Raw genomic sequence first — 14,561 nt, forward strand, 5'->3', positions numbered from 1 at the left:
TTCTAATCATTGAGGAACCTTTTGTTCTATGATTCATGAAATTTTAGAAAGGGTCAGAGAAGAGAACATAAGAGAAGTAGTAGACATAAAATAAGAAGGTTAATATTGAGGAGCTCAGAAATATACAAGAATTGACATTTAATAAGAAGAGAATACAAATATGAAATATGAAATAAGAAGGTTGGCTATCGATTTTGTCATGGTTTACATTCAACATACACCCTCACCAAGAGATTTACAAGTAAATCAAATATCTGTGCTAAAGCATTCATAAGAAAATATGAAATTAGATTAGCTAAGATATAATAAGATAATAGAAAATAAGATAAGGCAAGTGGCAAGTAATGGACCAAATAAAAACAAGTAAGTAGAAGACAAGTTTAGAAATAAAAATATGAATACCGTATATACATATAAAATAGGAAATAGGAAAATCGGTTATGGATCTATTTGGTCACATCAGACAACATAGGCCCAGCTGAACGTCATGTTGTGCCAACTTGTGGCATCCAGCTTTTTACGCACGGCTCTAGAAATGATTTGGAGAGGATTTCCGTACCAATCTTGTTTCGTTTATTTCCCCAGTATTATTATTATTATTATCATTATTATTATTATTATTATTAATAATAATAATAATAATAATAATAATTAAAATGTCAATATTTGACAGTAACAGTTGAATTGAGCGGCGGTTTGTGGCTCCAGGGATTCCAGTTCCTATGGGAAGTGAAGTCCGCGATGCGTAATTGCGCATCAGCCGCGCGGCGCCGCGGGGCGTCTTTGATTGGATCGACATCGTGATGTCGCAGGTATAAACCACGCTTCTCCCCTGGACTCGTTCAGAGCCGAGCCGAGCCAACCGCGTGGCATGGCTGCGGCTCAGCACGGATCCAACGCCACGCGGACTCTGACCAACCAGTTCGTGCAGCCCCCGTGGCGCGTCGCGCTGTGGTCCGTGGCGTACAGCCTGGTGCTGGGGGTGGCCGTGTTCGGGAACCTGGTGGTCATGTGGATCATCCTGGCGCACAAGAGGATGCGCACCGTCACCAACTATTTCCTCCTGAACTTGGCTTTCTCTGACGCCTCCATGGCGGCGTTCAACACCTTGATCAACTTCATCTACGCGGCCCACGGGGATTGGTACTTCGGAGAGGCGTACTGCAGGTTCCACAACTTCTTCCCCGTCACGGCGGTGTTCGCCAGCATCTACTCCATGACCGCCATAGCCGTGGACAGGTAAGGCAAACAGTGGGTGGTTCCCCAAACGATTCACTTATCTGGTCAACTAAGTAAGTGATTAACAAGTTCGTTTAAGTAGTTTCCAGATTACCAAATAACTTGGGGCAGAATCATAATCATAATTTATTCATATTTTTATTATTATAAGTACACTTTCATACACAATAAATGTGTCTTGGTGCATTGTGGTGCAGCCAGAGGAGTATATATATAAAAAAAGCTTAACAGCCCAAACAAAAATGAATACAATATATACAGAATATAAAAAATATGTTCTACGCACCAGATACAGAGAAATAAAAAAATGACCACACTTAACAATTATTACACTCCCTTTAACGAAAATACACATTTGAAAAGATTCTAATACATAATTGTTTATTTTATTGACCTCTTGGTCTTTTGAAAAGATGCCAACGGAAGACCAAATGTTTGGTCATATATGTGAATTGCAAATATAAGGATGCTTTATTGATACAAACTGAGACATAAATATACACATAACTTGATATGAGTATTTATTGTTACTTTTATGACATTTTGAATGTAAGTACGATTTTAAGCTTATAAACAGCGTCATTTATACAGCATAGCCTAAACACTACTCTTATATTCTCACCTACCTCACATTCTCACTTCTCACAATGGAGTATGGGAATATGTATTTTAGATGTTGGGTCTTATAAAGGTCTTTAAATAAGAGCTATAAAAAAATGACAGCTATCTGTAATTTACAGAGCCACACACTCGGACATCTCCATCAACACTTTTCATTAAATTTCCATTAAGATGCAATATGAAAAACAATCACCATTATGGAAATGTATTACAGTACAATTTTTTTTTTCTGTGCACAGTATTGACCTCAAGTACGAAATTTCCGTTGTCCTCTAGGTACATGGCCATCATCCATCCTCTCAAACCGCGGCTGTCGGCGACCGCCACCAAAGTGATCATAGTGTGTATCTGGAGTCTGGCCGTGGTGCTGGCCTTCCCTCTCTGCTTCTTCTCCACCATCCGGACGCTTCCCGGCAGGACGCTCTGCTACGTGGCCTGGCCTCGACCTGCCGACGACTCCTTTATGTGACAGGATAAAACACACACACACACGCGCGCGCACACACGCACACACACACACACACACACACACACACACACACACACACACACACACACACACACACACACATGTTATTGTGAAGTGAGGTTAAGCATTCACAAATAAATGTGTTTAACCACTAGTATAAACATTCCAAATGTCTAGGAATGTTTATTGACTTTATTTCAACCATACACGGACAGATAACAATTCTTAACCCTTCAATTCCAATGCAAGTCATTGATGTGCGGTCCAAACTTCAGATTCAAGCTGGTGGGCTTAATAACTTTTCCATCAAATGTACTCTGTCACTTAAGTTAGTTCCCTCCACGTCAATCTCTGTTCCACAGAATGGTGATCTTATTTAAAATAGCTTTGTTCTGAATAGAGGCGCTCTGGACACCTAAGCATCTTTTTTCCTGTGCAGATAGTGTGAGAGCAATCAACATCGACATACTATATACGTATTCAAATTACTGTAATACTAGCTATTTTTTTTTTTCAGGTATCACATCATAGTGACCCTTCTGGTGTACCTGCTGCCCCTAGTGGTGATGGGGATCACCTACACCATTGTAGGAGTGACGCTTTGGGGAGGCGAGATCCCAGGGGACTCCTCTGATAACTACCACGGACAACTCAGAGCTAAGCGGAAAGTAAGTATCTGTCCACTCGATGATAGACCTACGCAGTTTATAATACATCTGCATAGTTTATAATACACCTACGTAGTTTACAATACACCTGCATAGTTTATAATACACCTACGTAGTTTACAATACACCTACATAGTTTATAATACACCTACGTAGTTTGTAATGCACCTTTATAGTTTATAATACACTTACGTAGTTTATAATACACCTTTATAGTTTATAATACACCTACATAGTTTATAATACACCTACATAGTTTATAATACACCTACATAGTTTATAATACACCTTTATAGTTTATAATACACCTACATAGTTTATAATTCACCTACATAGTTTATAATACACCTGCAGAGTTTATAATGGACCTGTATAATTTATTATGCACCCATGTAGTTTATATTACACCTACGTAGTTTACAATACACCTACTAGTTTATAATACACCTACATAGTTTATAACACACGTGCATAGTTTAACATACACCTACATAGTTTATAATACACCCGCATAGTTTAATATACACCTAGGTAGTTTATAATATACCTGCATAGTTTATTACACACCAACATAGTTTATAATACACCTGCATATTTTATAATACACCTACGTAGTTTATAATACACCCACGTAGTTTATAATACACCTTTATAGTTTAATATACACCTACGTAGTTTATAATCCATCTACATAGTTTCTAATACACCCGCATAGTTTAATATACACCTATTTAGTTTATAATATACCTGCATAGTTTATTTTACACCTATGTAGTTTATAATACACCTTTATAGTTTATAATACACCTATGTGGTTTATAATACACCTACGTAGTTTATATTACACCTGCATAGTTTATAATACACCTATGTAGTTTATAATACACCTACATAGTTTATAATACTCCTTATAGTTTATAATACACCTACATAGTTTATAATTCACCTACATAGTTTGTAATACACCTACGTAGTTTATAATACACCTACATAGTTTATAACACGCCTGCATAGTTTAATATACACCTATGTAGTTTATAATACACCTGCATAGTTTATTATTCACCTATGTAGTTTATAATTTACCTACATAATTTATAATACACCTACGTAGTTTATAATGCACCTGCATAGTTTATAATGCACCTATGTAGTTTATAATTCACCTGAATTGTTTATAATACAGCTATGTAGTTTATAATACACCTTTATAGTCTATAATACACCTACATAGTTTATTATACACCTGCAAAGTTTATAATGCACCTATGTAGTATATAATTCACCTAAATAGTTTATAATACACCAACGTAGTTTATAATACACCTTTATAGTTTATTATACACCTACATAGTTTATAATACACCTTTATAGTTTATAATACACCTACATCGTTTATAATGCACCTTTATGGTTTATAATTCACCTACATAGTTTATAATTCACCTACATAGTTTATAACACACCTGCATAGTTTATAATGGACCTGTATAGTTTATTATGCACCCATGTAGTTTATAATACACCTACGTAGTTTACAATACACCTACTAGTTTATAATACACCTACATAGTTTATAACACACCTGCATAGTTTAACATACACCTACATAGTTTATAATACACCCGCATAGTTTAATATACACCTATGTAGTTTATAATATACCTGCATAGTTTATTACACACCAACATAGTTTATAATACACCTGCATATTTTATAATACACCTACGTAGTTTATAATACACCTACATAGTTTATAATACACCCACGTAGTTTATAATACACCTTTATAGTTTAATATACACCTACGTAGTTTATAATCCATCTACATAGTTTCTAATACACCCGCATAGTTTAATATACACCTATTTAGTTTATAATATACCTGCATAGTTTATTTTACACCTATGTAGTTTATAATACACCTTTATAGTTTATAATACACCTATGTGGTTTATAATACACCTACGTAGTTTATATTACACCTGCATAGTTTATAATACACCTATGTAGTTTATAATACACCTACATAGTTTATAATACTCCTTATAGTTTATAATACACCTACATAGTTTATAATTCACCTACATAGTTTGTAATACACCTACGTAGTTTATAATACACCTACATAGTTTATAACACGCCTGCATAGTTTAATATACACTTATGTAGTTTATAATACACCTGCATAGTTTATTATTCACCTACGTAGTTTATAATTTACCTACATAATTTATAATACACCTACGTAGTTTATAATGCACCTGCATAGTTTATAATGCAGCTATGTAGTTTATAATTCACCTGAATTGTTTATAATACACCAACGTAGGTTATAATACACCTTTATAGTCTATAATACACCTACATAGTTTATTATACACCTGCAAAGTTTATAATGCACCTATGTAGTTTATAATTCACCTAAATAGTTTATAATACACCAACGTAGTTTATAATACACCTTTATAGTTTATTATACACCTACATAGTTTATAATTTACCTACATAATTTATAATACACCTATGTAGTTTATAATGCACCTGCATAGTTTATAATGCACCTATGTAGTTTATAATTCACCTAAATTGTTTATAATACAGCTACGTAGTTTATAATACACCTGCATAGTTTATAATGCACCTATGTAGTTTATAATTCACCTAAATTGTTTATAATACAGCTACGTAGTTTATAATACACCTGCGTAGTTTATAATGCACCTATGTAGTTTATAATTCACCTAAATGGTTTATAATACACCAACTTAGTTTATAATACACCTTTATAGTTTATAATACACCTATGTACTTTATAATACACCTACCTAGTTTATAATTCACCTACGTAGTTTATAATACACCTGCATAGTTTAATATACACCTATGTAGTTTATAATACACCTGCATAGCTTCTAATACACCTACGTAGTTTATAATACACCTACATAATTTAGAATACACCTACGTAGTTTATAATGCACCTATGTAGTTTATAATTCACCTAAATAGTTTATAATACACCTTTATAGTTTATAATACAACTATTTATTTTATAATACACCTACATAGTTTAAAATTCACCTACGTAGTTTATTATACACCTGAATAGTTTATAAAACAGCTACGTAGTTTATTTTACACCTGCACAGTTTATAATACATCTAAATAGTTTATAATACACCTACATAGTTTATAATACACCTACGTAGTTTAAAATACACCTACATAGTTTATAATACATCCGCATAGTTTATAATACACCTATGTAGGTTAGAATACACCTACATAGTCTATAATACACCTACCTAGTGTATAATACACCCACATATAAAAGTATCTTCTTCTCGTTCTCTTTCTCTGTGTGTTTGAGTGTGCGTGTCCGTGTGTCTGTACAGGTTACAAATTCAATGCTTATATAAGTCTTGGTCCATTTAGCCCATAATCATCTCAGCAAACAGAACTTTTTAGATGCCAGGAGAAACAAGCTGCAGGAAGGAAATCTGGTGTTTGGACAAAAGAGTAGCACATTAAAGACAATACAGGCAACGGTATTTACACTAACACTGGCTCAGACTGCATGGCTTCCTCAGTGGACAGACTCCCATTTAAAGGGAAATCCCTCCCTGGGTCTCTCGTTTATTAGTAGACAGATTTATTACCTCCAGATTAACTGGACATTTTGCATTTTCATACATAAATCAATATAATGCTATTATGTATGCCATTGTTAATCATGTCATTGTGGATTTCTGCTTTTTTTCCTTGTGCCTAATCTGCATGTGATTGCAGCACATTGTTTCAAATAGTATATGTTATTTTAATGAGTCTACTTTTGATGAGAAAATAAGAAAAGAACATTGACCTCTGGTGTGTCTGACATCATGCTGATACAGAGTGAGGCCACATTTTCCCACAGTCGGTGATTGAGGTTGCGTTAGACAGGGATTAAGGTCATGACAGTTTTGTATGACGACCATTTATGGAGCCAGATGTGGGATTAACACGAAAGAAAATAGTTGATTGACAAAAAAATACCCCAGGTTTCCATGTGGGATTATTCAAAGGAGCTCCATGAAGGTTCCGCTGTGGGTATCATTGATGATAAAGTGCCCTGATATTTTCATGAGAAAAGGAACAACTCCAGTTGCTTCGTGTGCTGTGCGACTGAAGTTTTAAAAGACCTTAAAATCGAAAGAGCGTTGATGTAAACTCTGATTAATGTCATTTGAAGTAAGGAAACGTCTTTTCAAGGTGATATTAGTACAGTATTTTCAAACATACTATAGGTATGACAAAGGTATTTGAAACACCCAAACTTAAGGTCTTTCAAAACTTCTCCCACATACAGCTTTCCTTTCAGAAAACCCCAGAGGCCGGGGGGGGGGGGTCGCCGAGTAACCCCCGACCTCCCACAGCATGGATCTGTTGTTGTGTTCCGTTTACTGAGACAGAGTCGTGTTCTGGGTCTGTAAGAACAGCACCGTCACTGTCGGCCCTGTTCTCCGGCTCGGCCCTTGGGTTCCCGGCTTTCAAGAGTTCACTGGGCATTGGGCCTTCAAGTCCTCATACCACAGGCGCTTTTAATCGTGCACCCCGTCTTGCCGGCTTTTGAAAGCTCACCCGGGGCATGAAGCATTGAAGGCTCTTTATTCTCACTGTATCAACCATAGGCCAGAGAGAGAGCAGTTCTTCACATTTACTCCAGTGTAGGGGCACTTCATATTCTATTTAGTTAAAAAAAAAAAATCACCCAACATTATAGGGCACTTTAATGTTTTCTCTATCGTAAGAGCCCCTTGGAGGACACTACATCATGTTTTCTCTCGTAGGGGCACGTTTGACGGCGCTTTACAACCTTTTTCTCAATTTTAGGGGCACTCTAGAGGGCCCTTTAGAAACTTTTTAGAGAAATTCAGGCTGGTGATATACTGTAGCCATGTGTGTGTGTCGGGTGATGGTTTAAAAATAAGTAATACTGCTCAATTAATTTGTACCCTTGAAATAACCGATTTGGAAACAACAATATAGAGATGTTCTATATATATGTTCTATATATATTCTATAATAGGTGTACTATTAACTAGTTAATAGTACACCTATTATCAATTTCCAATTTCCTCCATTCCTTCTTCAGGTGGTGAAGATGATGATCGTGGTGGTGGTGACCTTTGCGTTCTGCTGGCTGCCGTACCACGTCTACTTCATCGTCACGGGCCTCAGCAAGCACCTGAGCAGGTGGAAGTACATCCAGCAGGTGTACCTATCGGTGATGTGGCTCGCCATGAGCTCCACCATGTACAACCCCATCATCTACTGCTGCCTCAACAGCAGGTGGGTGAGCGCGAGCATACAGGCCCGGCATCCACGGCACGCACACACACGAGCATGCGCATGCACGCACACGCACACGCACACGCACACACACACACACACACACACACGCACACACGCACGCATGCCCACACACATACACACACACACACACATACATACACACACACACACACACACACACACACACACAAACACACACTCACACACGTGCGATCCAAGGCCAGTTTTCAAATATTGTTATCGAGCTGATTCCTTATCGATTTTTGTATAGTTCCTTTCTAAGTTTTCGGGGGTAAAAAATACTTCTTTAGGGGAGTTACCTGTGGTCACCCACAGTGGCTGCAAGGGGTTGTAATTTTCTAAAATGTGTTTTCTGTTTTCGTTGTATTCATTTTGATTAGTCAAGGGAATAAAATAAATGAATTCACAGAATGGCACATTGATTGGAAATTATTTTTGTGGTTTAAGAGCTGCTGCTAAGAAAAATGGTGACTCCCCATTCGTCTCTTCAAGTCTATATATGTATATCTATGTTGAGAGTTCCTTTCTTCCAGGTTCCGTGCTGGCTTCAAGCACGTGTTCCGCTGGTGTCCGTTCGTGCGGGTGTCGAGCTACGACGAGCTGGAGCTGCGCAGCACCCGCCTCAGAGCCGGCCACCAGGGCAGCCGCTGCACGCTGTCTGCCGTGGACACCGGTTTCCAAAGCACCAGGAGGAGCGCCGGCTCTCGGGGAAAGGACAGAGGGCTTTGCAACGAGGGCAAGAAAGTGCGAGCGAGCCGACTCACAAGCAGATCCAGGCTGGACACTGTCCCCCAGTGAGGAATGTTCTCATTCTCAGCAACGAGCGTGTTATTTAGTTTATTAACAGCACAGCTGGCTGTACCATCCAGGGTTTATAGGCAGAGTGAAATAATAGTAATTATTTACACGCTACTCTAGTTGCAAATATTGAATCTGAAAATATTGCTGATTGTTAGGTGAGTTATTATTTATAACGTGCTGTTTGCATTGTTTCTGTTTCATGCCATTTGAGATTGTTACAATGAACTATTGTTCAGTTAATAGATTATACAAACATTACTACTGCTACTATTACTTTTATGTACTTTATACCATTGTTTCTTCCAGTAACAGTATTGTTAAATTATTTATTGTTTGTTTTAGCGCCTGGCAGTAGTGAGTAGCATTAAGCAATGCCAATATTTTAAAAGCTTTCTTCTAAACAAAAACGGCTGTAAGAGTGATATTACATTTTGAAACTTGGATCACATTGACTTTGGACCTCTTCATTTGTCCAAATGGATTTTTATAAACCGATCTCTCGAGCGCAGCTGTCACTGCACCAATTGCAGCGTGGCTGGGAGATTTATTCAGGTTACGATCAATTGAGAACATTTGCGCGGCTCACACTGATCACGGATTAAGTTCAGTTGAAACCATACCTGCGTCGCTTATAATATTCACTTTATTCACGAATACCTGGAAATACCTTTGAATTCCATCAAATTATAATTCAGGAGTTTAAATAAACACTAAAATTAATCTCACGCTCACCAGATCAGCCAGAGGACGCATTTATCAAAAACGTTTAAAGTGTAAGAAAGTGTAATCCGGACAGCATTTTAGTTGGAAAAAAAGCTGTTTCGCCTCTACTTTCCCTTTATTCATCTGGCTTTCAAAAAGTCATGCAGCAAGTAACTGTGCATTATGTTGACCTGACCATATATATATATATATATATATATATATATATATATATATATATATATATATATATATATATATATATATATATATACAGTATATACAATTCAGTACATTTATTGTGTATTTTAACTACATCCCTCGGATTGGACCAGATGCTACGACCTGTGGCTCTGTATCCCCTCCCTCTCCTCTCACTCAACATCCACTGAGCTCAGCAGTACTTTATTCGAGAAAAGAGGAATGCAGATGATCAATGCTGATGAAAGATATTGCTTTACAACCAAGTGCTGTCCAAATGCTAAGAGGCATATGTTTTGTTTGGTGACTACTCCCAACTCTTTATCAGGGGATCTTACGTTCCTGCCCACAAATGGCACAAATGTTTTAGTTGTTATCTCTCTTGTTTTTCTATCTCGTAAAAGGACCTTTTGTGTAAACACTCAATGTATGCTTTCTTTTTATGATGGTGTTTGACGTCCTTTGTTAAAAAAGTTCTCAGGTGTTACTGAAGGCAACCGCTAATCACATGGTCTCGGGAAAGGCCCAACCTTTTCTCTGCATATAAAGCTGGCTTCTTCAAATGTAAAACTAGACTGAACAGCATCACAGTCTTGAAGTGCATCTGTATCTTTCTCTTGATTCTGCAGAACAAATATGTTTAATATGCTCCTCGAATTCTCCGACGACTAGGCGACGATGATGGGACTCTGTGCTTGGCTCTGTTGGACCTCTTCATGTCCAGGTTGTGTCCCGGCCGTGAGGCCTCCGAGAAGGAGACGTCTGGACGTGACAGCAGATCCAGCAGAGGCAACACGAGATCCCGAACAAACTAAAGGTGAGGACTTACTGAGATATTGTACCGATCGGGGAAGATCGTAGGAAAAAGCTCTGGGTAAGCTTAACGGTTGCATCGATTTAGAGGCTCGTCGAAGAAGCTCTGTTAAGCTTAGAAACCCCCCTCCCAGACAGACGTGTCGCCAGCTGCGTAGCTACGTACGTGGGCTAAGAAGGGCAGAGGAAATATCGGTCTGGAGGACCGTGGATAAGGTGGCCAAATCGGCATCGATCAGGGTGATCTCATTGAATTTGCCAGCAAAAAAAAATTATATATATATATATATATATATATATATATATATATATATATATATATATATATATATATATATCTTAATATCTTATAAACCCAAACTCTTGGAGGTGTCCTTTGTTAAGTATGTTGTTAAAAAGCACCACTTCTTGTACACAGTTTACAGCGGGAATTATGCCACACATTTGTATGAGTGGATTTATCTTTATATTCCTCCATTCATTTACACAAAATGTATTCTTAGCTATTTTCCGTCAGATATTTTCATTGTTTTGTTTGAGTCAAATGGCAAAGAAACCTGTGATAGCCACATGTACCATCACAATTCCGGCCAGCATCCTGGTAGAGGAGGCTTCCGGGGAACTACAGGGACAGAAAGAAAGAAGGAAGATAATATGAATATTACTTTGTACTTCTGCAATATTTCTATTTTGCTGCATCACATTCATTTTTTTAATGTTTTGAGCCTCACCGGGATATTAAGTAACAGTTGTGGGAGGAGGAGCGCCTCACGTGTTGCAGGGAGATCTCGGTGTGGTCGTATCCGTGTTCCGTGACGGCCTTCACCTCGGTCACGTTGAAGACCTCAGCCGGGCCCAGGAGCAGCTCCGTGTCCGGCTCCTCGCACGTGGCCTCCTCCACGTTGACCACGTGGCACGAGTTGATCTTGAGCAGGACGCCGCCTTCCAGATCGGGGTCCTCCCTCATTGTGTTGTAATCAGAGAAGGCCACGGTGAAGCGACCCAGTCTGACCTCCGCGCCCTTCTGCGCGGTGAACTTGTGCCTGGACACGTGGTACACCGTCATGCAGCTGCCGTGTTCCAGCAGCCTCAGGGTGTCGGTGAGCAGGAAGTGCAGCGATTTGAAGGGGAAGTCGGGCGCGCTGAGGTTCCCGCCCGATGTTTCCACCGCCTGGTTGAAGGCCTTCTGAAACTCTCTGCCCCCGTACGCATACGCCAGCAGGGCAGTGCTGTGCTCCTTTAACCCTCCCGGGATGGAAGCTGCGCACTCTGTGTTGGCGTTCCAGGCTTTTTTAAAGTCCTTGTTCTGCTCCAGCTCCTTTCTCAGCAGCCCGGACTTCAGCACCCACTCCAGCATCTCGTCCCGGCATCCCTGGTACAAGTCGTCCATGGCGTCTGGCACCATGTCCATGTTCTTTGCAGTCGCCTAATAATCAGCGGTGGAAAGTACTTTGTCAAGTACTTGTACTTGCTTAAGTGTATTCAGTTTCAGAGAGTGGGACTTTCACTCCACTACATTTCAGTGCAGATGTCTATATTTTTCACACTACATTTCTCACACAAAAATATACCAGGGAGTGGTTCCATCAAACTGCTGGTTTAGGATTGCTCATGAGTGACTCATAAGCTCCATATCCTACATTTCTATGACTTCATCTATACTATTGTTTTGTAAATTGTGATCTGTATATGACGCGCCTTTAGCACGTTATGCCAAAGTCTTAGCCAAATAGGGACATAGGTCATGATAAGTACGTTTAATACTTTAAGTACATTTAAGAGCAATTACTAAGTAGAAATGTCATTGTGGTACTTTCCCTTTGAGTAATTGTATTTATTTTTATTGAATCATTTCTTAATTTAATGTTATTAATTGTACATGGTGTATTTGCACTTTTACTCAAGTAAAATGTCTGAGTACTTCTTTCACCACTGCCTAAAATGTCATTATTCAGTTATGATCTGACACACCGTCTCAGAACACATCACATTATATCACACGTCTGATTTTGTTGTTTGTTAAGCCAACTGCTGGTCTGCGGAGCCAGCAAAGTTTGTTTTAATAGAACACGTAGTACTTACTTTGCAGTAAAGAGCTGCAAACAGAATAAAGGCGAGGAGCATTTCTGTGGGATGCTGCATCTCACCAGGGCTGAGGTCCAGCTGTGATCTACAGCGGGCAGAGCAGGGAATAAGGCAATACAAGGACACGGCATTTTCCTAAATGGGTGTTAAATATTTTGTGTTTTTCAAATAGCACGCTGTCTGGACAACGTTTAGACAAGACATGCAAGATTTTGGTTTCCTCCCTGCCAAACTTTGGCAGCTCTCCAAGATGTCCCACCTCACATCCAGTATTTTACCAACACTAAAATATGCATCATAAATCTTTAAGATAGAAAGCTGTAAGTAACTAAATGTCACATACCGTTGGTTAGCAGTATTTTTAGTTCGCTGGTGTTGTTGGATCCGATGAAGGAAACTCTGAAACCATCCCTAAATACTGCAGACTCCGGGCGTGTTTTTCCTCCACTATTATTCCCTTCGGACCAGTGTTTGGGGGACGGCCTAAGTATCTGTACTCAGAGACTCCCTTTCCTTCCCATGGAGGAAAAGATAACAATGAGTCGGAGGCCAGGGGGTCGCTTTCCTCGTGAAGAAATATGTGTTTGCTGCACCAATTTGAAATGGTGTCTGCTCTGTCTATCCTAGTGTTTGGCCAAGGGAATTAATGAGCTAAGACTGTTGATGTAAATAGACCTTATCTTTTAGGAGGTGTGAAGAGAAGACGACTTAATAAGTTGTTAAAACGAGAAAGTGATAAAGTAATTCTTGTTCTTATAATGATTTGAACTTAGAGTTTAGGCACTCTGTTTTTTTTGTGGTTTTTTTTTGCATTGCCACCAGGCCTTCCTTTCGTAAGATAAGATAAAGATCTAAACCCTTTTTCAAAATAAGCATGCAAAGTACATCTCAGTACATAGTTATCGTATCTATTTTATGACCTACACTGTAGCTGTCTCACTGCGGCCAAGGGCTGATGATGATCTAGGGGCTGGAAAAATCGGTTCCCTTTCCTGCTCGTCTTCCTGTTGAGAGTTAACAGCTTGAGCACGGAACACTGGAACAGCTTGAACTCAAGTTTAATACTTCAAGTATTCCAGTTGTCAGGCAAGCATTGCAAATATGCGCAGTGGAAAGACTGTATTTCGGACATGGACTTCGACACATCTGGGCTTTTGAGACTCTGATGCTGTGGAATAAACACTGCTTCCACGCAGTTATGAGCTGTTGTGTGGGCGGTTACGGTGAAAAGAACATTGGCGCTGATTGATGTTGATATGTTGGCCGTCCTACTTACGACAACCCAAAAAGAGCTCCTCCTTTTGAGAACCTCCTTTTGAAAACTCAAGGAAAAACACGTGAAAGAAATAGAGCAGGCACAGCCTCACGGCGTATGGAAGTGTGAAAAGACTCGACGGAAGCAGGTCAATTCAAAAGAAAAAACGCAAAGTAAAAACACCAACCGGGACTGGATAGAAATGAAGGATTTAAATAGACGGCCTGTTTAACCGTCAAAGGTCAGGGGTTTCCAACCCTTTTATGGCAAGGTCCTCCTGGGAAGACCAACGTCCGTGCTGAGGACCGTGCAGATTCCACACAACATATAAAATATTGGAAAAGTGGAT

The 14,561-nt window shown here is 38.9% G+C and overlaps 2 protein-coding genes across 2 annotated transcripts; one reads left to right on the forward strand and one right to left on the reverse strand.

Annotated features, from left to right (window-relative positions):
- Positions 1-861: 861 nt before the first annotated feature.
- LOC307228993 (neuromedin-K receptor-like) lies at positions 862-9,558 on the forward strand. Its single transcript, XM_079998868.1, has 5 exons — positions 862-1,239; positions 2,137-2,325; positions 2,847-2,997; positions 8,135-8,331; positions 8,889-9,558. The coding sequence occupies exons 1-5, from the start codon at positions 872-874 to the stop codon at positions 9,151-9,153; spliced, it is 1,170 nt and encodes a 389-aa protein (XP_079854994.1). The 5' UTR covers positions 862-871; the 3' UTR covers positions 9,154-9,558.
- Positions 9,559-9,832: 274 nt separating this feature from the next.
- Positions 9,833-13,425, reverse strand: LOC307229630 (ecto-ADP-ribosyltransferase 5). Its single transcript, XM_079999656.1, has 4 exons — positions 13,301-13,425; positions 12,955-13,042; positions 11,604-12,298; positions 9,833-11,494 (listed from the first exon to the last, which is right to left on the reverse strand). The coding sequence occupies exons 2-4, from the start codon at positions 13,012-13,014 to the stop codon at positions 11,413-11,415; spliced, it is 837 nt and encodes a 278-aa protein (XP_079855782.1). The 5' UTR covers positions 13,015-13,042; positions 13,301-13,425; the 3' UTR covers positions 9,833-11,412.
- Positions 13,426-14,561: the final 1,136 nt, after the last annotated feature.

The sequence above is a fragment of the Zeus faber genome, assembly GCF_960531495.2.
Source record: "Zeus faber genome assembly, chromosome: 4".
In the NCBI taxonomy this organism is placed as follows: Eukaryota; Metazoa; Chordata; class Actinopteri; order Zeiformes; family Zeidae; genus Zeus; species Zeus faber.

Coding starts and splice junctions, on each gene's coding strand:
- LOC307229630 (XM_079999656.1), bottom strand. CDS start 13,014: ATGCAGCATCCCACAGAAATGCTCCTCGCCTTTATTCTGTTTGCAGCT. Junction 12,299..12,954: donor TTGCAGCTCTTTACTGCAAA/GTAAGTACTACG, acceptor GCTGATTATTAG/GCGACTGCAAAGAACATGGA. Junction 11,495..11,603: donor AACTGTTACTTAATATCCCG/GTGAGGCTCAAA, acceptor CTGTCCCTGTAG/TTCCCCGGAAGCCTCCTCTA.
- LOC307228993 (XM_079998868.1), top strand. CDS start 872: ATGGCTGCGGCTCAGCACGGATCCAACGCCACGCGGACTCTGACCAAC. Junction 1,240..2,136: donor ACCGCCATAGCCGTGGACAG/GTAAGGCAAACA, acceptor GTTGTCCTCTAG/GTACATGGCCATCATCCATC. Junction 8,332..8,888: donor TACTGCTGCCTCAACAGCAG/GTGGGTGAGCGC, acceptor CCTTTCTTCCAG/GTTCCGTGCTGGCTTCAAGC.